A 23,211-nucleotide genomic window follows, 5' to 3' on the forward strand; every position below is an offset into this window, starting at 1 on the left:
TACATATTTTCCTGTGTAAAAACCCAGGCAAAGATTTATAGAAATCTCCTGCCCGCTGTGCTTTTGTTTTTGCTGCGTAAACTGACCTGCGGTACATTTTATGAAATCCACAACATGTCAATTTTTCTTGCTGGTACTCTGAGTTTAATGTGCAGATTTTACCCATAGCATTGAATTAGATGCAGAAAAATCCACAGGCCATTGCGGTAACACACTAAAAATGCATGTAATCTGCACATGACTGTATGAATAAAGTCAATAAATACCTGGAAGTATCAAAAACAAGCATGACATATCAAGAAGAGACAAAAATGCAGAGTCGAGACCACTATAATACGCATGTAAAAACACGTTACCTAATTTAGTTAATCGGTGCAGAATACTTCAGAAAATCTGCAACATCAAAAATTCACCGTGGGAACTTAGCCTTACAGCTTGTTCACACATTGCGTTTTACTGCAAATAGCTTGAATGGGTAATTTTTATCCATGACACCAAAAAAATATGAGCATGTCGCCATGATATTTTTGTGGACACAGGGTCTGCAGAAAAACTCAGACATGAGAACAGCACCATAGACTATCATACATATGTGTTCTATCCTCGTAAACCACGGATAGAACAGGTACGTGAAAAACAGACATCTGAATGAGGCTTCAAACACATTTTATAACTATTTTTAACAGATGTGTGTCCAAGTGCACTCAGTTTATTAAAGACATGGACATTGTCCCCCCTAAATACTGGTGTAAATGTGCACTAGTCAAGCAGTGGTATAAGGAGGAATGTGTCAAACGTGTAGTACAATAACTTTATATATGTTACTAAGAAATATTAAGCCTGTGATTAATGGGTCATCTACTGCAAATACTCCTTGAGTTATAGTATAAATTATCATTGCATTGTTATGTACAGTACAGACCAAAAGTTTGGACACACCTTCTCATTTAAAGATTTTTCTGTATTTTCATGACTATGAAAATTGTACATTCACACTGAAGACATCAAAACTATGAATTAACACATGTGAAATTATATACTTAACAAAAAAGTGTGAAACAACTGAAAATATGTCTTATATTCTAGGTTCTTCAAAGTAACCACCTTTTGCTTTGATGACTGCTTTGCACACTCTTGGCATTCTCTTGATGAGCTTCAAGAGGTAGTCACCGGAAATGGTTTTCACTTCAGAGGTGTGCCCTGTCAGGTTTAATAAGTGGGATTTCTTGCCTTATAAATGGGGTTGGGACCATCAGTTGTGTTGTGCAGAAGTCTGGTGGATACACAGCTGATAGTCCTACTGAACAGACTGTTAGAATTTGTATTATGGCAAGAAAAAAGGCAGCTAAGTAAAGAAAAACGAGTGGCCATGATTACTTTAAGAAATGAAGGTCAGTCAGTTCGAAAAATTGGGCAAACTTTGAAAGTGTCCCCAAGTGCAGTTGCAAAAACCATCAAGCGCTACAAAGAAACTGGCTCACATGAGGACCGCCCCAGGAAAGGAAGACCAAGAGTCACCTCTGCTTCTGAGGATAAGTTTATCCGAGTCACCAGCCTCAGAAATCGCAGGTTAACAGCAGCTCAGATTAGAGACCAGGTCAATGTCACATAGAGTTCTAGCAGCAGACACATCTCTTCAACAGCTGTTAAGAGGAGACTTTGTGCAGCAGGCCTTCATGGTAAAATAGCTGCTAGGAAAGCATTGCTAAGGACAGGCAACAAGCAGAAGAGACTTGTTTGGGCTAAAGAACACAGGGAATGGACATTAGACCAGTGGAAATCTGTGCTTTGGTCTGATGAGTCCAAATTTGAGATCTTTGGTTCCAACCACCGTGTCTTTGTGCGACGCAGAAAAGGTGAACGGATGGACTCTACATGCTTGTTTCCCACCGTGAAGCATAGAGGAGGAGGTGTGATGGTGTGGGGGTGCTTTTCTGGTGACACTGTTGGGGATTTATTCAAAATTGAAGGCATACTGAACCAGCATGGCTACCACAGCATCTTGCAGCGGCATGCTATTCCAATCGGTTTGCGTTTAGTTGGACCATCATTTATTTTTCAACAGGACAATGACCCCAAACACATCTCCAGGCTATGTAAGGGCTATTTGACCAAGAAGGAGAGTGATGGGGTGCTACGCCAGATGACCTGGCCTCCACAGTCACCAGACCTGAACCCAATCGAGATGGTTTGGGGTGAGCTGGACCACAGAGTGAAGGCAAAAGGGCCAACAAGTGCTAAGCATCTCTGGGAACACCTTCAAGATTGTTGGAAGACCATTTCCGGTGACTACCTCTTGAAGCTCATCAAGAGAATGCCAAGAGTGTGCAAAGCAGTCATCAAAGCAAAAGGTGGTTACTTTGAAGAACCTAGAATATAAGACATATTTTCAGTTGTTTCACACTTTTTTGTTAAGTATATAATTCCACATGTGTTAATTAATAGTTTTGATGCCTTCAGTGTGAATGTACAATTTTCATAGTCATGAAAATCCAGAAAAATCTTTAAATGAGAAGGTGTGTCCAAACTTTTGGTCTGTAATGTATGTTCTACAAACTGCCAAGCCATCCTGAGAAAGTCAACTTTCTGGCAAATGTGAAAACAAGAAGTACCTGATTAGTGACTTTATGCCAGTCAGTTGCAACACAGTAAACGTAATTAGTTTCTTTCTCTAATTTGGCTGAAAATGGGGAACACCCAGAAAAATGTTTAGGTTTCCTAAAACATAAAGTGCCTAATACAATATTGAGCCTTTATCTAGATTTTGCTGTTTTTTTGCCTGTTTTTAATTTAAGCTTTATTCTTCTTTTAATTTGTACTTTTGTTTTAAAATCTATTTTATATGTGATTGTGACGCGCCCCCTGGGCCTAGTGTGCACGTGTGTGGGATACCCGGAGCCGGGTCTCTGGGGGTTGTAGTCTCCGTGGCAGCGACCCGGTCCCGTGGCTCAGGGTGGTCAAACCAGTGGCAGTCTTTATAGGGTTTTTGGGGTTTAATGTCCGACTACGCCACCCGTGGATTGCGGTCGGGGTGTACCGCCGCTGCGAGGCAGTCCGCTGAGGCTGGTGTGGTGTGCGCAGCTAAAGATGGGATAACTCCCCACGGGAAGAGTATAGCCTCAGGGAAGGGAAAGTGGATGATGGGAGTGATGGTGCGCGGGCGTCCCAGTACTAGTAGTGCTGTATGCGGTGAGAAAGCAGGAACGACTCAGAGTCTTTGCAGTGCAGTTCAGGGTCTTTACTGATGATATTAAGGCAGACCCTCCCGGGAGTACTGGCTAGCATAAGGGGCCTGGTCAGTCTGCGAGCAAGCAGGAGTTCCCCTGACCAGGTGGAGTTGTAGGCCGCCTCGTCTATCTGCACTCTTCCTGGCTACCTTGCTGTAAGCGAGTGGAAGTAGCCCACGTCCCTGAGTATACTGTGTGGTGCTCACCCGTTTGGCTGGTGACTTGGGGCCTTCTGATAGCCTCCGCTCCTCGATGGCGGTGCTGGTCCCTTCCTTGTGACTGAGGACCTGGAATCCCCTGCCGGCTGGTTTCTGCTGCTGGACTTAGAGGTTCCCACAGCCTCGGACTCCGTTGTCCGGTAATAGTCTCTTCAGCCAGGACGAGCAATATATCTGCTTCCAGTCCCTGGCACTCAGCTCCTGCTCCTACAGAGCTCCTGCTGTTTCTTTCCCTGTGTCTGCTTGTTTTCCCTCAGACTCTGACTGACTAATCCCACCCCAGACCCAGTTTATAAGGGCAGATTCTTCCCCTCCCAGGTCTGAGCAGGAGGTGTTGCATGCTTAAGGGCTCCTGACCAGAGAAACCTCCCACTTGCTCTCAGACGTAATATTTCTATTACTGTGGTAACCAGACCCCTGGGGTGCCACATTCCCCCCTAGTAAATTTTAGTACTCCGGTACTAGACACATTTTTAAGAAAACACAAATACAGGGTATAACAATAATACAACAACATATGTACAAGAAGTTTTAGTCTTTAGAGGTCACGGCGTGTCCGTAACCGGGTGTCCATGTCACCCAACAAGGTGAAGTTTTGGCACAGAGTAGGGAACCTGTCCAAAGCAAACCCCAAACGTTGGCCCTGGGCGTGGCTGCAAGGCTGAGGCTAGCTACTTTGGGCCACAAGGAGGCCACGCCAGACAGGTTTTTCTCTTCCGCGGCCATCTTCGCAAGAGGCACCAAGGTGCAACTATCTACAATGTAGTTCCGGTTACTCAGCGTCCATAACCTGTCAGTCCAAATAAACCTGAAGGGTAACTAGAGAAACATAATTAGTAACCAGGTAACAACATTGGCAATTTACAAGCAAATTCACATTACATTTAGATTCTCCAGCGAGCGGGCATCTGTCCTCTAGTGCTCCTGGTGGACCTACGTAACCCACTATCTGGTTCTGCACTACAGGGTGTAGAAGGTGTTGCGGGTAGGCCTGGCAGCTTTCTGCATACTCTTTGGCTTACTAGGGGCACGGCAGGCTCACTACTAGCAGAGGGTTGATTCTCTTGGTCTGCTGGTATGAATTCTTCTGCCTCCTGGGCTGGCTGCTCTTCTGACACTCCCTGTTCTTCTGTAGGCCCTTGAGGGGCTGGCTGGAGAAAGGTGAGGATGGGTACCACGATAGCGTTGTTGATTTGAGTCCAGGACCGGGGAAAGTCTCCGAGTACGGTACTGATCATTTCTTCCCTTTCCTCTGCGGGTTTAGGGTTCTCTTGATCTTCGTCAGGACTTTGCAGCTGCTCGGGACACTTATTCAGGTGGTCTCCTCTGGAAACAATGGCTGTGGTCTCTCCTCCATCCTTACTGATTACACAGACTTTTGGGTTATCATGGCTTGAGGGCAGTACGGTGTACGGGTCCTTCTCCCACTGGTCGTCCAACTTGTGGAGCCGCCTCTTTCTCTTCAAGAACTGCTCTCCAGGTACCAGGGGAACAGCGGGAGCATGCTGGTTATAAGCCTTCTCTTGCCTTTCTCTTGCTTGAGACACACTTCACTCGACGCTCTCCTGTACTTTCCGATACTGCTGCTGCCGTTCTGTATCCCAGTCTGCCTCTGGCAAGGTGTCCTCAGGTGTCAGGACTCCCATATCCAGGTCAATAGGCAGCTTACCAGGTCTTGCTCTCATTAGGTAAGCCGGGGTACAGTTGGTGGAACCTACGGGGATGTGATTATATAAGTCCACCAGATCAGGCAGTTTTTCAGGCCACAGACTGCGTTCTTCCAAGGGCAACATTTTTAGCAAGTCTATCACCACCTGGTTCATTTTCTCACATAGTCCATTGGTCTGAGGGTGATAGGGCGTTGTTCTTATCTTCCTGCAGCCATACAGATTGCAGAACTCTTGGAAGACCTCCGCTTCAAAGGCTGGTCCTTGGTCTGTCAGCACTTGCTCCGGATACCCGTGTGGACGGCAGAAGTGCTGCTGGAAGGCTCTAGCTGCTGTTTGAGCCGTTAAGTCCTTGACAGGGACCACCACCAGGAACCGGGAGTAGAGATCTACGATGGTGAGGGCGTAGACGTACCCAGATTTGCTTGGAGCCAGTTTCACATGGTCCAGGGCTACCAGTTCCAGTGGCTGCCTGGTGATGATGGGCTGCAGGGGAGTCTTCTGGCTGGCACGGTCCTTCCTTCTTAGGTTGCACGGACCACAGTCTCTGCACCACCTCTCGATGGCTCCTCTCATGCCTACCCAGTAGAACCGTCCACGCAACAGGAACTCCAGCTTCTTCCATCCGAAGTGTCCTGCTCTGTTGTGGTATGCCTCCAGAACCATAGCCGCCTCTCGTCTTGGGACCACTACCTGCCAGGTCAGCTCATGTGTTCTAGAGTTGACCATTCTCCGGCACAGCTTCTCCTTGTAGAGAAACAGCTTACTTTTCTCCTTCCACAGTTGCTTGGTCTCCTCTGGAGCGTCTGGATCAAGACGGGCATCATCCTGTGTCAGCATTTCCTTTACCAGACGGACTGCGGGATCACTGCCTTGTGTCTCCGCCCAGCTGTAGTGGGGTAAGGGATTGAACGTAGCAGAGCACCTGTCCCTCACACGGTGGCAATACAGGGTAATCCCATGACGGTGGAACGCAGGGAGTTGGACCTCTTCCAGTTCTTCTGGATCTTCCCCTACATCCGGTAAGTTTGGCATTCTGGACAGGGCATCCGCATTGGCATTTGAGCGTCCCGCCCGGTATTTGATGGTGAATTCATAGTTAGACAGGTGGGCCATCCATCTCTGCTCCAGGGCACCAAGTCTTGCAGTGTCCAGGTGTGTCAACGGGTTGTTATCCGTGTACACGGTGAACTTGGAAGAGGCAAGGTAATGCTTGAAACGTTCGGTCACTGCCCACACCACTGCCAGGAACTCTAGCTTGAATGAGCTATAATTCTCAGGGTTTCTCTCTGTGGGCCGTAGTTTTCGGCTGGCGTAAGCGATTACCCGTTCTTTCCCCTGCTGGATCTGGGACAGTACGGCTCCTAGCCCGATGTTGCTCGCGTCCGTGTGGAGGATAAAGGGCTAGTTGTAGTCAGGGTACGCTAGGATTTCATCCCCCGTGAGGGCCATCTTCAGCTGGCGGAAGGACTCCTCTTCCAGCTTTTCCCATCTGAAGGGTGGCTTCTGGTTTTTGGCCTTCCTTGATTGACCTATCAGGAGGTCCTGAATAGGGGCTGCCATTTTGGTGAAACCGGGAATGAATCTTCGGTAGTAGCCTACCAACCCGAGGAACTGCCGCACTTCCTTTATGCTGGAGGGTCTTGGCCAGTCTTTAATCACAGTGATCTTATCGGGGTCGGGAGCCACTCCGTCAGCACTCACCACGTGTCCCAGGTACTGCACCTTTGGTTTCAGCAGGTGACGCTTGGAGGGTTTCACCTTTAGGCCATAGCTTGCCAGGGCATCAAACACTTCTGCCAGGTGTTTCAGATGGTCCTCGTAGGTTTTGGAATAAACGATGATATCGTCCAGGTATAACAGGACCGTCTCGAAATTCCGGTGTCCCAGACAGCATTCCATCAACCGCTGGAAGGTTCCTGGTGCGTTGCAGAGCCCGAACGGCATACCGTTGAATTCGCTGAGACCCATCGGGGTGGTGAATGCAGTCTTCTCCTTGTCTGCCTCTGCTACAGGAACCTGCCAGTACTCGCTAGTAAGATCCAAAGTGGAGAAGAAGTTAGCAGATTTTAATGCAGCTAAAGATTCTTCTATTCTAGGTAACGGGTACGCATCTTTGTGTGTGATACGGTTGACATTTCTGTAGTCTACACACATTCTCATTGTGTTGTTCTTCTTTTTCACTAGAACTAGTGGAGCTGCCCAGGGGCTACAGCTGTCCCTGATTACCCCAGCCTCCTTCATGTCCCGCAACATCCCTTTTGCATGCTGATAGTGTGCAGGGGGTACAGGTCGGTATCTTTCCTTTATGGGTGTATGGTCTCCTGTGGGGATGTGATGCTCTACCCCTTTTACTCGCCCGAAGTCTAGCAAGTGTTTACTAAAGACTCTTTCATACTCCTGAACCACCCGGTAGACTCCCTGTTTTTGGTGTGAGGGAGTGGAGTCAGTACCCATATGCAGTTGCTGACACCAGTCCTCCATTTGTTTCTTAGAGCCGTTACCTTCCTCTGGTTGAGGTGGAGGCAAGGGCTCTACGGCCTTTACAGAATTTTGGTTTATGGTGAACAATTTGGCTAGCGTGGCATACCGGGACAGGTGTACTTCTCTTTCCCCGATATTTACAATGCGGACAGGTACCCTCCCATGGCGTACATCAACCACTCCCCATGCTGTCAAAATGGTGGGCCTACTGTCTGAGTAGACGGGCTCTACCATTGCTTGGTAGTCTCTACCTCTTAGACCAATAGCTGCCCGGCATCATATCATCATCTCACTTTTCGGGGGCATGGCAATAGGGAACGGGTCACACATTCTCACGCTACCAATCTCACCACCAGATAATTCCACCTGTTGCCGTTTCATCAGTGCCCGGATTTCTTTTTGGAGGACACGCTGCTGGCTGGAACTGGCGTTCTTGGTAACCTGCTGTAAAATGAGAATCACCTCTGCAAGACAATTTTCAATCACGTTAGTTCCCAAGGTTATTCTAGGGTGACTCTCATGACGGTCAATGTCCACAATGATCAGTCCTTGTGCCGCTAGTTCGACTTTACCGATCTTAATGGTCACCTCTTTGAATCCCACCTGCGGCATGGGCTGACCATTGCTGGCGATGATACTCAGGTCGTCATCTGGGTAGCGGGTTATGTCCGAGTCATTCCAGTACCGCTTAAAGAGCACGTACGGGATGGTAGTCACCTGTGACCCAGTGTCTAGTAGGGCACTCATAGGAATGCCATCCAGTACCACAGGCAAGACCGGACGTCCCCCTATGTATTTATCACGCCAGTTCGATGGGCCTGATGATCTTATGCCTGGGGGTTGGCCCTCTGCCCCAGGTTGTGCCCGTTTAAATGACAGTACCTTGCCATATGTCCGGGTTGATTGCAGCGGCGGCAGATGGGTTGTCCGTCCTCGTTGTATCTGTCGCTGGGTCTTCCTCTGGACGATGGGATCCTCCTCTGTTGGTGCCACGAGACATCCTCCGGACTGGTGGCCAGCTTGATCCTTCCTGGAGGAGAGACCTGTAAAGACTGTACAGTTCGGGTTAGCGCGGCTACGCTTTTAGTTAGCTCTTGGACCTGATGGTGCAGGTCTGTAGCCGGGTTATTGTCTAAAGCCTGCGCACCAGCTCCTATAGGCTCTGCAGACAAGGGCGCCGCCTCCTGGTGATAGGTAATAGCAGGGCGCCGGTGGGTTACAGCGCTACCCGGTGCCGGTTCTCTGAGCACCCGGATGGCCCTGTCTTTGAACTTTGCAAAGTCCAAACCAGGGTTCTGCAAGGCCATTGCATGTAACTAGGTTTGGTGGGCGTTGGACAGCAGACCCTCAATGAATTGCTCAGTCAACAGTTCATCTGCATTCCGCACACTGTCAGGGTCTGCCTGTTTAATGGCTCCCAGGGCCTCTTGTAAACTCAAAGCATAGTCTCTTATACTGTCTTGGGCCCACTGCTTGCACCCATAGAATTTCATTTTGATCTCTGCTGAGGTGCGGGTATCAAAAGTGTCCCTCAGACGAGCTAAGATCTCCTTCACGGTCTCCTTGTCCCTGACTGACCAGGACTTTACTTCACGTTGGGCTGCGCCGGTTAGCTGGCCTACCAATATGCTCCCTTTTTGTCCCTCCGTCAGGGGGTATACTTTAAACAGGCTGTACAGTCTCTCTTTAAAGTCGCTTAGGGTATGCGACTCCCCTGAGTATTGGGGCAGCCAGGCCGCTCCGGGGATGTAAGGCATGGTGAACGGCATTACTGTGGCAGCGGCCGCGCTGGTGGTGGAGGGTCCCTCCGTGTCCGTCATCTTCCTCCCCCCTAGTTAAGTGTGGTTACCTTCCGTTGCTTCTTCTCCGTAGGCCGCAGCTCCGCAGACGATCCTCAGGGTGGAGGACCTTGCGTCGCGCTCTGGTGACGTCAGCGTCCCTCCCTCTCCTTCCAGGACCTTGCGCAGCGTCGGTGCGTGGGGCAGAGCTTTGGGTCTCGCGCGCTTTCGGCGTCCACGCCCCTCTTCTTCCCGCGCGGCGTCCCGAAGATGGCGTCCGATGGCGGGAAAACGACTGCGGATGGCGGTAAAACAGCTGCGGATGGCGGGAAAATGGCTGAAGATGGCGGGAACTGACTGAAGATGGCGGGAAACGGCTCTGGATGGCGGGAACCTTCACCACGGCAGGTATGACAGTCTTTTGAAGGCGCGCAGTACCCGGTGGTTGCGGGCACGAAATCCTGCCGACTACACCAAAGTTGACATGCCCCCTGGGCCTAGTGTGCACGTGTGTGGGATACCCGGAACCGGGTCTCTGGGGGTTGTAGTCTCCGTGGTGGCGACCCGGTCCCGTGACTCAGGGTGGTCAAACCAGTGGCAGTCTTTATAGGGTTTTTGGGGTTTAATGTCCGACTACGCCACCCGTGGATTGCGGTCAGGGTGTACCGCCGCTGCGAGGCAGTCCGCTGAGGCTGGTGTGGTGTGCGCAGCTAAAGATGGGATAACTCCCCACGGGAAGAGTATAGCCTCAGAGCAGGGAATGTGGATGATGGGAGTGATGGTGCACGGGTGTCCCAGTACTAGTAGTGCTGTATGCGGTGAGAAAGCAGGAACGACTCAGAGTCTTTGCAGTGCAGTTCAGGGTCTTTACTGATGATATTAAGGCAGACCCTCCCGGGAGTACTGGCTAGCATAAGGGGCCTGGTCAGTCTACGAGCAAGCAGGAGTTCCCCTGACCAGGTGGAGTTGTAGGCCTCCCCATCTATCTGCACTCTTCCTGGCTACCTTGCTGTAAGCGAGTGGAAGTAGCCCACGTCCCTGAGTATACCGTGTGGTGCTCACCCGTATGGCTGGTGACTTTGGGCCTTCTGATAGCCTCCGCTCCTCGATGGCGGTGCTGGTCCCTTCCTTGTGACTGAGGACCTGGAATCCCCTGCCGGCTGGTTTCTGCTGCTGGACTTAGAGGTTCCCACAGCCTCGGACTCCGTTGTCCGGTAATAGTCTCTTCAGCCAGGACGAGCAATATATCAGCTTCCAGTCCCTGGCACTCAGCTCCTGCTCCTACAGAGCTCCTGCTGTTTCTTTCCCTGTGTCTGCTTGTTCTCCCTCAGACTCTAACTGACTAATCCCGCCCCAGACCCAGTTTATAAGGGCAGATTCCTCTCCTCCCAGGTCTGGGCAGGAGGTGTTGCATGCTTAAGGGCTCCTGACCAGAGAAACCTCCCACTTGCTCTCAGACGTAATATTTCTATTACTGTGGTAACCAGACCCCTGGGGTGCCACAATTGCTTTTTTTTATGTTCGACATTGTGGGTGGGATTCGGGGTTTCCAGGTGTCTTCACCTGGTTGATCAATTGCAACTTTTTAAAAACTTTGCAAAAATGTACTTCAGCCCTCCCCAAGAGTGAGTTTATGAAATTTTTGCACAAATTTTGCGTTATTTAGTGAAACGTTTGACTTTTTACACTAGCAAGTCACAAACAGGCATTTTGAGGAATTTTGTGCAAAAAATGTCAGCCAATAATAATAATAATAATATAATCATTTTTATTTATATAGCACCAACATATTCCACAGCACTTTACAATTAAGCCAATACCACAATACAAAGAAAAGTTAGTTAAAAAATCCTTGTTTTCTGTTACTATTGTCCACGTATACCTTAAAGGGGTTGTCTGGTTCAAACCGATAAGTCTGCAGTCACTCTGTGTGACCACAGACTTGTGCATCTTCTCAGGACATGCACTGTGTGCTGCGGGGATTTGCCGGTTTCTGAGGGTATGTATGTGTTATACGTATCCCCGGCTACTGGGCGCGGCCTCGGCTGAATACAAGTGTATAACTCATACATACCCTCTGTTACCGGAGCTGAAACTGGCAAATGCCAGAAGCGCACACTGCGTACGTTGGGGGTATTCAAAAGTCTGCAGCTCCGTCTAGTCACCTAGTGAGCGTGGCTGACTAGAGGGCGCGGCCTCGGCTATTAACCAATTAAATGATGCTGTCAGTCTCTGTTAACGTCACTAAAATGGAATATGTGCCATTGCGCGCACTTGTCGGTTCCCATCGGCACCATGTGACGTGATGGCAGTTGACCAATTTGCTACTAAGGCAGCCAGGGGCCTGCTGAAGGCCCCGATACTGCCATTTTGATCCTTCTCTGAAGTTTATCTACAGTGAGGAAAATAAGTATTTGATACACTGTCGATTTTGCAAGTTTTCCCACCTACAAACAAGGTGGGATTTTTATCCTAGATACACTTATCCTACACTTCAACTGTGAGAGAAAATTTGGGGGGATTCATAAGTCTGTGGTCACACAGAGTGTGACCTATTTGATGAAGTTGGCATCATGTCCATTACTGCAGCAGTGGAGGGGCATAGTTCAGACTTTCCATAGCACTCTCAGTGTGACTGCGGTGCCAATTTTGAGCTGCAATAGTGGTGATTGAAAGGAGGGCACCAGATTTGGTAACTAAACATTGGGAATGTTTCTGAAAATGACCATTTACCCCACAAAAAAAATTAGGCTGTACTTAAAGAGGTTGGTCACTTTTGGGGACATTTGTTTTTTTGCTTACATGCATGTATTTGGTCTAAAAATTAATTTTGCAATTGAGTTTCATTCAAAATTTGCACCATTTTCCTTTTCATATGCTCTTTGTTTCTTTGTATATTCAACTTTCATGTAGTCCTCAAAGGTGGCCGACCTCTTTAACAAGATTTTACGGTTTTAGTCTTTTAGGATTTTCATTAGTATTTATTGACATCAACTTTATATTATAAATATTATTCAAACTATGCAGTAGTGAAATCTATAAATTATATTTGTATGTTTTCTAAAAACCTTAAAATTATGTTGTAGAAAAATGTATCTATTGTCATTTGTAGTTATGGCACATCATTTGCAGCAAATCCGAAAATAGTGCATACAATATTTTTCCTAGTCTTCAACAAAAAAATTCATAGGAAAAGAGTTGTGCACGGTGGCTCAGTGGTTAGCACTTTTGCTTTGGAGTACTGGGGTCCTGGCTTCAAATCCAACCAAGGACAACATTAGTAAGGAGTTTCCTCTGGTTCTCCGGTTTCCTTCCACACTCCAAAGACATACTGATAGGGAATGTAAATTGGTAGATTGTGAGCCCCAATGGGGACAGCGATATTGTCTGTAAAAGCGCTGTGGAATATAATGGTGCTAATATAAGCAATGCATATAAAAAAAATACAAACATTTTCTTATACAGTCGTGAGTTTGAATATATGCATTGTGTAGGATAGCCCATTATAATCCTATTACATTGCTGTAGCCATTCAGAGTTTCTTCATGTCTGTACAGTACTGGAGTGCCTATAACTCAAGTATTAGGGAAGATTGATAACTGACGAATGTAGAAAACACGACCATATGCCAAAACGACTCTGGAAATATATACTGATGATTTCTTAAAATGATTTGCTTACTATAATATTTAATGGTTATATTCACATTTGCATGAATGAATGAATGAAGTTGAATGAAAACATGCAACTTTGCAAATAGTCCTTTTATGTCTACAGCTCCAATGCATCATCCTTATTACAGAGTACAAACAGATCACGTGTAGTCTGATTGTGAAATCAAACTCTCTTCTTGCCACCCTAATGAATGTATTCTAACTAGTGTTGAGCGATACCTTCCGATATCAGGAAATATCGTATCGGATTGGATCGGACCGATACCCAAAAAGTATTGGATATCGCCGATTCCGATACCGGATACCAATGCAAGTCAATGGGACACAAATATCGGAATGAAAATAAACCCTTTCTTTCCTTGTAGGTTAATTCTACATGAAGTAAAACAACTAAGAATAATGTAGAATGTATTACGCGAAAAGCCGGCAATTCATCAGCGGCATACACCGGTACCCGAATTTACAACAGAAAGAATAGAGCATCACACATAGATTAGATAGATAGAAACATGTCAGTCACATATATATGAAGTACAGCGACAGTGTTGCTTACTGTACTTGTCATTTAGTGTAAAGGATTTATTAAAAAAAATAATAGTGTTTTCATGCACCGTCTCTTTAAAAAAGAAGGCCGGCAATTCAGCAGCGGTACCCGATAATTTACAACAGAAAGATAGAGCATCACACATAGATTAGATAGATAGAAACATGTCAGTCACATATATATGAAGTACAGTGACAGTGTTGATTACTTTACTTGTCATTTAGTGTAAAGGATTTATAAAAAAAAATAATAGTGTTTTCATGCACCGTCTCTTTAAAAAAGCCGGCCGGCAATTCAGCAGCGGTACCCGACAATTTATAACAGAAAGAATAGAGCATCACACATAGATTAGATAGATAGAAAATGTCAGTCACATATATATGAAGTACAGTGACAGTGTTGATTACTGTACTTGTCATTTAGTGTAAAGGATTTATAAAAAAAAATAATAGTGTTTTCATGCACAGTCTCTTTAAAAAAAACGGCCGGCAATTCAGCAGCGGTACCCGACAATTTAGAATAGAAGGAATAGAGCTTCACACATAGATTAGATAGATAGAAACATGTCAGTCACATATATATGAAGTACAGTGACAGTGTTGCTTACTGTACTTGTCATTTAGTGTAAAGGATTTATTAAAAAAAATAATAGTGTTTTCATGCACTGTCTCTTTAAAAAAGCCGGCCGGCAATTCAGCAGCGGTACCCGATAATTTACAACAGAAAGATAGAGCATCACACATAGATTAGATAGATAGAAACATGTCAGTCACATATATATGTAGTACAGTGACAGTGTTGATTACTGTACTTGTCATTTAGTATAAAGGATTTATAAAAAAAAATAATAGTGTTTTCATGCACCGTCTCTTTAAAAAAGCCGGCCGGCAATTCAGCAGCGGTACCCGACAATTTAGAATAGAAGGAATAGAGAATCACACATAGATTAGATAGATAGAAACATGTCAGTCACATATATATGAAGTACAGTGACAGTGTTGATTACTGTACTTGTCATTTAGTGTTAAAATAAAGGATTTGTTTAAAAAAAAAATGGCGTGGGGTTCCCCGTAATTTTAGGCTCTAGCGGAGGTTAAGCAGACAGCTGGGGCAGATGTTTGAAGCCTGGGAAGGGGGTAATACCCACGGAGCTTCCCAGGCTACTAATATCAGCCCCCAGCTGAATACCTAGCCTTTACTAGCTATTAAAATGGGGGACCCCCCAAAAAAAATGACGTGGGGTCCCCCCTAATTTAATAGCTAGCAAAGGTTAGGCAGACAGCTGGGGGCTGATATTAATAGCCCAGGAAGGGTGCCATGAATATTGGCCCCCTCCCAGGCTAGAAACACCAGCCTTCAGCTGCCCCAGAATTGGCGCATCCATAGGATGCGCCAATTCTGGCACTTAGCCTCGCTCTTCCACGCTGCCCTGGTGCGGTGGCAGGGGGTAATAGTGGTGGGGTTCATGTCAGCGCCAGCTGCCATGAAGCCCAGGTTAGTAATGATGGGCGTCTATAAGACACCCCCATTACTAACCTACAAAGTGTTAAAAATAAAAAACAGACACTACACCCAGAAAAAAATAATTTATTTGAAATAAAACACACCATTTTATTTAATTCTTAGTTTACTAAAAAAAAAATAGTTACCTGTCCATGTTCCTGCGCTGATCTCCCATGCACAGCTGTCACATCTGGAGATGTGACAGCCGTCATTGCTGCTGTAAGCTCACACTGCCGGGAACACGTCCGCTCCCGGCAGCGGGAGCCACTGACTGAGGTCACCGGAGTGCATTCAGGCAGCGCAGCTCCGGAAACCTCCTTTACAGCACTGCTGTACCGTGGGAATTTCTCACGGTACAGCGGGGCCGTAAAGCAGCTAACCGGAGCAGCACTGCCTGAACTCCGGCGAACCCGCTTATGCAATGACTGGGCTGCTTTACGGCCCCATCATTCTAGCGGCGGCAGCGGTTCAGAGCGGTCACATTCTATGTGGCTGCTCTAAACTGGAGATCTTCGTGGGACACTCGTGGACTACTACGGAGGGGTAAGGATAAGGTTGTGGTTTATTATTTTATATTTTATTACAGGAGATCGATGGCTTCGGGGAATTAGGTGTCTAGGTGAGTATAGGTGTATTTTTTTATTTTTTACTTTATTTTAGGTGGCGATCGGCGGGGACAGGTAATGTATAAACTAATTTATTTTAGGTAACCACTGGCCACCAATGACATGTATTTAAAATTTATTGTGGACCAAAAACAAAAAAAAAATATGGGGGCCTAAAAAAATAAAACATGTATAAGGGCAAAAATATAAACCAATGGGGGCCAAAATAACATATGGGACAGTTTAAATAGCAGGATCAGGCTGATGGGAACTATTGCTCCCATCAAGCTGATCCTGCTGGCACGAGTGGACGGGGGACAGACATAAGCAGATGGGAGTAGTAGTGTCACATCGGCCTATGTTTGCCTGCACGCACACACCCGCAGACATCGCACAGACACCGCGCACACCCGCACACACCCGCAGACATCGCACAGACACCGCGCACATCGCACAGACACCCACACACACCAATCATGACGGGTCTGATGGTCTGGGAGGTGTGGCTGACCTGTGCGGCCGTGGGAAAGTTCATGTGAGTTCATGCAATGCAGTCAAGCATGAACTCACATGAACCCTCCGAGGGCACCGCGGCTACTTCAAATGAACAGCTGATTAGCATCACCTGATACCGCAGCTGTTCATTTGAAATAACCGGCAGGAAAGTGCAGCACAGAACGGGAAAGCCGGCGGTGAAGTCTTTTCACTGCCGGCTTCCCCGCCCGGGTCCTTCGCTCCCCGCTCCTTGGTGCTGCGCTCCCCGCCCGGTCCTAACTTACGATCGGGATGGGAGGTGGCGAGGGGAGTGGACGATCGGGGTGGGAGGCTGCGGGGAAGCAGTATGGGGCTGTGTGATTGTTTAAAAGCCGGCGGCTTTTTACCGCCCGCCGGCTTTTAAACAATCAGGAGAATTCTCTCACGCTGGGATGGCATTCTGATGACAGGCTGGATCGCAGCTGAGCACTGCCATCCAGCTTGTCATCCTTCAGAGACACTACAGAGCGCAGGCATTATGGGAACTTCCGATTCCGGTATTCGATATTCTAAAAGTATCGGAATTAAGTATCGGAATTCCGATACCGCGAATATCAGCCGATACCCGATATTTCAGTATCGGAATGCTCAACACTAATTCTAACAAAACGTAGCAGACAGATGGAAGTGTGAGCGACTGCAGGACCAGACTACGTAGGATTTGTTTGGCTGGCATCGGTTACCATAAAGGCACATAAGTATGGAGCTGTATACACACAAAACAGCAAGCAATTTTTTTTTATTCAAGACTTATTGAAAGTTTTTTTTTTAATATTTTAGATATATTTAGGTAATAAATAAATGAAATTTGATTGTGGAGGTATAAATAGCTTTTAAAGAATTTAAAATATGCATTTTTGAATGGGTTTAATTAACCATTTTTTAACCATTCTGCTTCCATAGCCTCAGAGTATCACTGTACATAGCTGTCTGTGGAATGACTTAACAAGTCAAGCCATCAGTGAATTTGTTCTGACAGCAGGGTTTGTAACCAGGTGCAACCATTGGTGCAATCTGTGCAGCCGCACAGGTGTCCAAAAGGTAAGGGGGCCCATTTCTACCCCCAAAGCAGGTGAAAGTGCGTTATGATGAGCTATTGGACTGCAAAGGGCCTATATATTGTTCTTACACAGGAATCTCTCCCGTCTGTTTCCTCTTCTGTTTGTAACACTTATATTTCTTCTTATGATCTTTCTTCTAAGCTGATTTATTGTAATGAAGTGGAAGAGCTGTTGGCACGCTTCTTAAAAACATGGGTATTGATTGTAAAGCATTGACCTGTTTTACATTTGATTTTATATATACTGTGTTCTGCAGAAGTTGGTTAGCCTAGGAAAGGATTAACTGTTAAAGCCAGCAAGGTTGGGAGGAGTTAAGTGGGCATGTAGGAACTTGGCTCCTGTTTGGTAGGAGCTGTTGAGTAGCCATTGAAGAGATAAGAAGCATTGTTGATTAGAAGGAAAAGGCCACAAGTGAGAAAGTGTGTTCAGGGACAGAAGTTTTAGAGGGATAGCAAGTTCCAGACCAAAGTATTCTACAACAACTGATTCATAGAATCATAGAATCATAGAATCATAGAATCGTAGAGTTGGAAGGGACCTCCTGGGTCATCTGGTCCAACCCCCTGCTCAAAGCAAGATTCACTAAATCATCTCAGACAGATGTCTGTCCAGCCTCTGTTTGAAGACGTCCATTGAAGGACGTCCATTGAATTCCTTATATGGCAGAGAGTGCAGAGATTGGAGGAGTATTCAGAAGGCTCCTTTCATTATCAGTGAGTGCCAGCTAGAGCAATAAGCAGCTGAGGGAGGCAGAATCCCCCTAGGCAGCTAGAAGGAGTAGGCTTCAGAGAGGCTGCATGGAAACCGGATCTGGAGGATTAGAGAAGTCCTATTCTGACCAGGAAGGAACACAAGGTACCCATTGCAGTGGATGATAAAGACCGTCACAGCAGAGCTGGAAAGCTGGAGAAGTCCTCTGTTACTGATGTATTGTACCTATACTACCAAAATGCCATATTGAATTCTCGCAAAGAAGTAGCCTCTGTATGATGCTGAAGAAGTGTATATAAAGTATTGTGTCTACTATCAATTGCTGAAATCCTGTTTGAAGAATTCCAGTAAAAAAGTTTTTCTTTTTACAATGGAGTCTGGTTTCACTGATTCGTCACATAATTTACAAGGTCCCCATACCATCAAACCACTTTTGCTCTGAATAGGGGTAAGCAACCGACCCTCAGAACGCACATACACTCAGGCGTACCGTACCTGTGTGCTTTGGGACCACAAAGCTAACCTTGCCGCGAATGGTCCCTTGCATTATGACCACATAAAAAATGAACTTTGATGTGGTCATAAGAGTTACAAACCCTGCTTTCTGCACAAAAACCTCAGTTGGTTTTCACTTGACTCCCTCTGCAGTCTGCTATGTACAGTGATAGACAGAGGCTGTAGGCTAAAGTTAGATAGTTCTACATTTTTAAATAGTAACTAAACTTTTATTTTAGTTTTTAATAATTTTGTCCAACATGGAAAGTCATGAAATGTTGCAAACCACTTTATTAGGAGATTTATCTTCAGTTTTCTAAATAATTTACAGGTAGGAGGCTTCCAAGTCCCTCCTTTTACCCAGTATATTTACCTACCTTTACCTGCATTCATATCATCAGAATGTATTCATTTGAAGTACAGATGATGGCAGTGAAAGGGTAAGCTCTGCATCTTGCCTTCACTAATTCTGGCGATAACCATGCTGTAGTATGATAACCATGAGATAACCATGCTGCAGTTCTGATAAGCAGAACACTCAGAGGGGTAGACAGTTACTTGCAGTACAGATGCTGGCAGCACCTATGTTCTGCTATTAATAAGATTGTAGGCAGGCTAATAGACTTGGAAAAAGTAGGGCTTTAAAAGCCACTTACATGCAATTTTGTTTTAGAGAAATGAAGACAAATTCCCAGATAAAATGATTTGCAAACTTTCCAAGTTGGTCAGAAATCTTTAAAAAAAAATTCAAGTTTAGTTTGATCAAACTCTATTCATAAAAGCATGTATTTACAACCCCAACTCCAAAAATGTTGGCATGCTGTGTGAAATGTAAAGAAAGCAAGAATGCAATTATTTGGAAATTGCTTACAGCCATATTCTATTCACAACAGAGAATAGAACACATGTCAAAAGGTGAAAATCAGACATTTTTCCATTTCATTTAAAAATTCTTTGTATTCTGGTTTCCTTTACATTTTCCACAGCGTATCAACTTTTTTGGAATTGGGGTTGTAAGTAAAAAAAAAAGTATCCCCAGTGGTGTACATATTATTAATACCCTCTAAACAGTAAGTCCAGTTAGACTAAACTCTTTGCTCTTTGCTTTTCCAGTCTCATGTAGGAACAGATGCTACGACACCGATAATATTCGAGAAAATGATTGCAGCTGCGATACACAGTGTGGTAAATCTGGAAACTGTTGTTTTGATTTTCAAGATCTATGTGTAAAACCAAGTAAGTACGAAGTGCGATCTTTATTAGCGGCACTTAGGTTGCGATCTTTGCTAGCAGCACTTAGGTTGCGATCTTTATTAGCAGCACTTAAGTTGCGATCTTTATTAGCGGCACTTAGGTTGCAATCTTTATTAGCGGCACTTAGGTTGCGATCTTTATTAGCAGCACTTAAGTTGCGATCTTTATTAGCAGCACTTAGGTTGCGATCTTTATTAACAGCACTTAGGTTGCGATCTTTATTAGCAGCACTTAAGTTGCGATCTTTATTAGCAGCACTTAGGTTGCGATCTTTATTAGCAGCACTTAGGTTGCGATCTTTATTAGCAGCACTTAGGTTGTGATCTTTATTAGCAGCACTTAGGTTGCGATCTTTATTAGCAGCACTTAGGTTGCGATCTTTGTTAGCAGCACTTAGGTTGCGATGTTTGTTAGCAGCACTTAGGTTGCGATCTTTATTAGCAGCACTTAGGTTGCGATCTTTATTAGCAGCACTTAGGTTGCGATCTTTATTAGCAGCACTTAGGTTGCGATCTTTGTTAGTAGCACTTAGGTTGCTATCTTTGTTAGCAGCACTTAGGTTGCGATGTTTGTTAGCAGCACTTGGGTTGCGATCTTTATTAGCAGCACTTAGGTTGCAATCTTTATTAGCAGCACTTGGGTTGCGATCTTTATTAGCAGCACTTGGGTTGCGATCTTTATTAGCAGCACTTAGCTTAGTCATTTCAAGTGTTGTTTTATTTAAAAAATCTGCAGCAAATCTGATTTTGCAATGACATTCCATTCCCAATGTTAAGCATCCTGTCTTAATGTCATTCATGTTTAAGTGCAATAATTAATCAATTCTAACTAAATATAATGGCCTATCTTTAGGATAGGTTATTTATGTATTATTAGTAGGTCTTTCATCAACCTGCTACATCAGAGTTGTGGCCAAAAGTTTGGAATCTAACACAAATTTTGGTTTTCATAAAATTTGCTGCTTTAGTGTTTTTAGCACTTTAGATATTTCTATGGTTATGGAAGTACAATTATAAGCATTTCATACGTTTTAAAACTTTTATTGACAGATACATCAAGATTATGCAAAGACTCAATATTTACAGTGTTCACCCTGATTTTTTGAGATTTCTGCAATTCACCCCGGCAGCTTGATATTAGCTTCTGGGCCAAATCTTAACTTATGGGATTGAAATCTGGAGAGTTTCCTGGTCATGGACCCAAAATATCAATGTTTTGTTCACCAAGTGACATAGTTATCACTTTTGCCACATTTTCCTTGTGTCCATCATGCTTGAAAAAGTATTGCTCATCATCAAATTGCTTCTGGTTAGAAGATTTTTCTGCATGATGTAACACTGAGTCACAAGGCAAAAGTGATAACTACGTAAGTGGCTTGGTGAACAAATCTTTCAAATTTTGGGTCCATGGCCAGGAGCTCCCTAGATCTCAATCCCATTAAGAACCAAAAAGCAGATGAACACATAAATCACAGAAATTGGTTAGCCAAGAATGGGCTGTAATCAGTCAGGATTTGGCCCAGGAACCGATATCCAGAATTGCAGAAGTGTTGAAGAATAAGGGTCCACACTGTAAATATTGAGTCTGCTTAAATCTGATTTATTAATAAAAGTATAAAAACTTATGAAATGCTTATAATTATAATTCAGTAACCATAGAATCATCTGACTAAAAGACGTAAAACCACTTAAGAAGCTAACTGTGAAAGCCAAAATTTGTGTCTCTTTCAAAACTTTTAGCCATGACAGTAGATGAAATGTACCAGATAGAAAAGTGTTACATGAACTTTATCAACTGTAATACTACGTCATATTGGTTACTTATCAGACATTCAAAATATTAACTGCATTTGTATTCAGCCAAACCTTTCTTCAATCATTTGCAAGAAATTTCTCAGGAATATCTATGGAGTTCAATAGTCAGTGACATTCCTGTTTTTACTACTGTATTCTATGGCTTATCAGCTGTTTTAATGTATCACAGAGGAAGACTGGAGCTGTAGCACGGTACGTTGTGGGGAGAAGCGGATTGCTGGCAGTAACTGCTCATGCTCAGACGACTGCGAGACAAAAGGAGATTGTTGTACAAACTACCGATCTACTTGCAAAGGTGAGATATGATATCTATAATACATGGACAAACAACCATTTGAACATTATACATTAATAATACATATTATTAAAACACAAAGTAGTACATTCATACAGTTAGTCGTTATTATGCCTTTCTTGATTAATATAATATTACAGGCTATGGGCACTAGATTCTGTGACGGGGCATTGATCCTGGTAATTAGTCTGATTGCCGTATGGAGTCGGGAAGGAATTTTTCCCCTAATATGGAGCCATTAATGTCTGTCCCATGGGGTTTTTGCCTTCCTCTGGTTCAACATGTTGGGTTATAGGTTGAACTTAATTGACTTAAGTCTACCTTCAACCTTGAAACTATGAAAACCTTATATCTTGAAACATTACAGGATCCCATAATGGGAACAAATTAACATGTATCCAGTTTTTGGGGCACTGGAACACAGAAAAAATTTTCTTGGTCTTTTGATAGTGTTTTCTGTTTTTGTATTAATTTTCAAAGTGGTATTGAACATAATAGGCCATAAATGCCTTATTTCTGAGATTCACACCTTAGTCACCAGTAAAATTGAGCACCCCTCAGTATTAAAATCTATAGGCACTCTAGATAGATCTATACAAGCAGTGCCCTTTCAAAACTTCTAGATTTCTCTGAATAGGGGAAGGTTTTATTGGTGGGATTCACACGTCTTAGGCATTTATGGGATAGTCTGTGGACGTGCAATATGTATCTAAGATATAAATACTTCTGCAAGGACAATCATCCTAAATCTAGTTAGACAACATACTGTATGTCCAAAGAGCAATTGAAAATTAGCATCCTATAAAAACTGTAACAGCCCAGTTACTTAAAGAAGCACTACAACAACATTTTTTATTTGCTAAATTTGTGTAAATACGTGTGTTATGGGTTGTAAGTACAATATAATACTTACTAATTGCCATCTTCCCCTGTTTCCAATGCCACTCCACTGTTTACACACGTGACTGAAATTCTGACTCATTGGATCACACTCGGGTCTATGTGTGAACCGGAATTCTCTTTTCGGCCATGGCCCCACTATCAGTATTTCATCAGTATTTGGTCAGTATTTTTTCTCAGGAGTGGGAGCCAAAACCAGGAGTGGGTGATAAATGCAGAATTGGTGACTTGTTTCTATTATACCTTTTCTCTGATTGTTCCTCACCTGGTTTTGGCTCCCACTCCTGAGCAAAAAATACTGACCGAATACTGACCAGATACTGATAGTGGGGCCATGGCCTTACAATGTAAGTCTATGAAGTCTGGTTCTGATGCACCATAGGCTTACATTGTAAAAGATACTTCCGTTTCATACATAAACCCCAGTGTGAGCCGGTGAGTTAGAAT

The 23,211-nt window shown here is 44.6% G+C and overlaps 1 protein-coding gene across 2 annotated transcripts in view; it reads left to right on the forward strand.

Moving 5' to 3' along the window:
- ENPP3 (ectonucleotide pyrophosphatase/phosphodiesterase 3) overlaps nt 1-23,211 on the forward strand; it is a 190,827-nt gene that overhangs the window by 19,227 nt on the left and 148,389 nt on the right. For both annotated transcript variants that reach the window (XM_073671257.1, XM_073671258.1), the window contains exons 3-4: nt 19,615-19,737; nt 21,739-21,864. In XM_073671257.1, the coding sequence (XP_073527358.1) occupies nt 19,615-19,737; nt 21,739-21,864 (249 nt within the window). The remainder of the gene's footprint in view (nt 1-19,614; nt 19,738-21,738; nt 21,865-23,211) is intronic.

The sequence above is a fragment of the Phyllobates terribilis genome, unplaced genomic scaffold, assembly GCF_046119375.1.
Source record: "Phyllobates terribilis strain yellow unplaced genomic scaffold, ASM4611937v1 Scaffold_3__8_contigs__length_932513732, whole genome shotgun sequence".
In the NCBI taxonomy this organism is placed as follows: Eukaryota; Metazoa; Chordata; class Amphibia; order Anura; family Dendrobatidae; genus Phyllobates; species Phyllobates terribilis.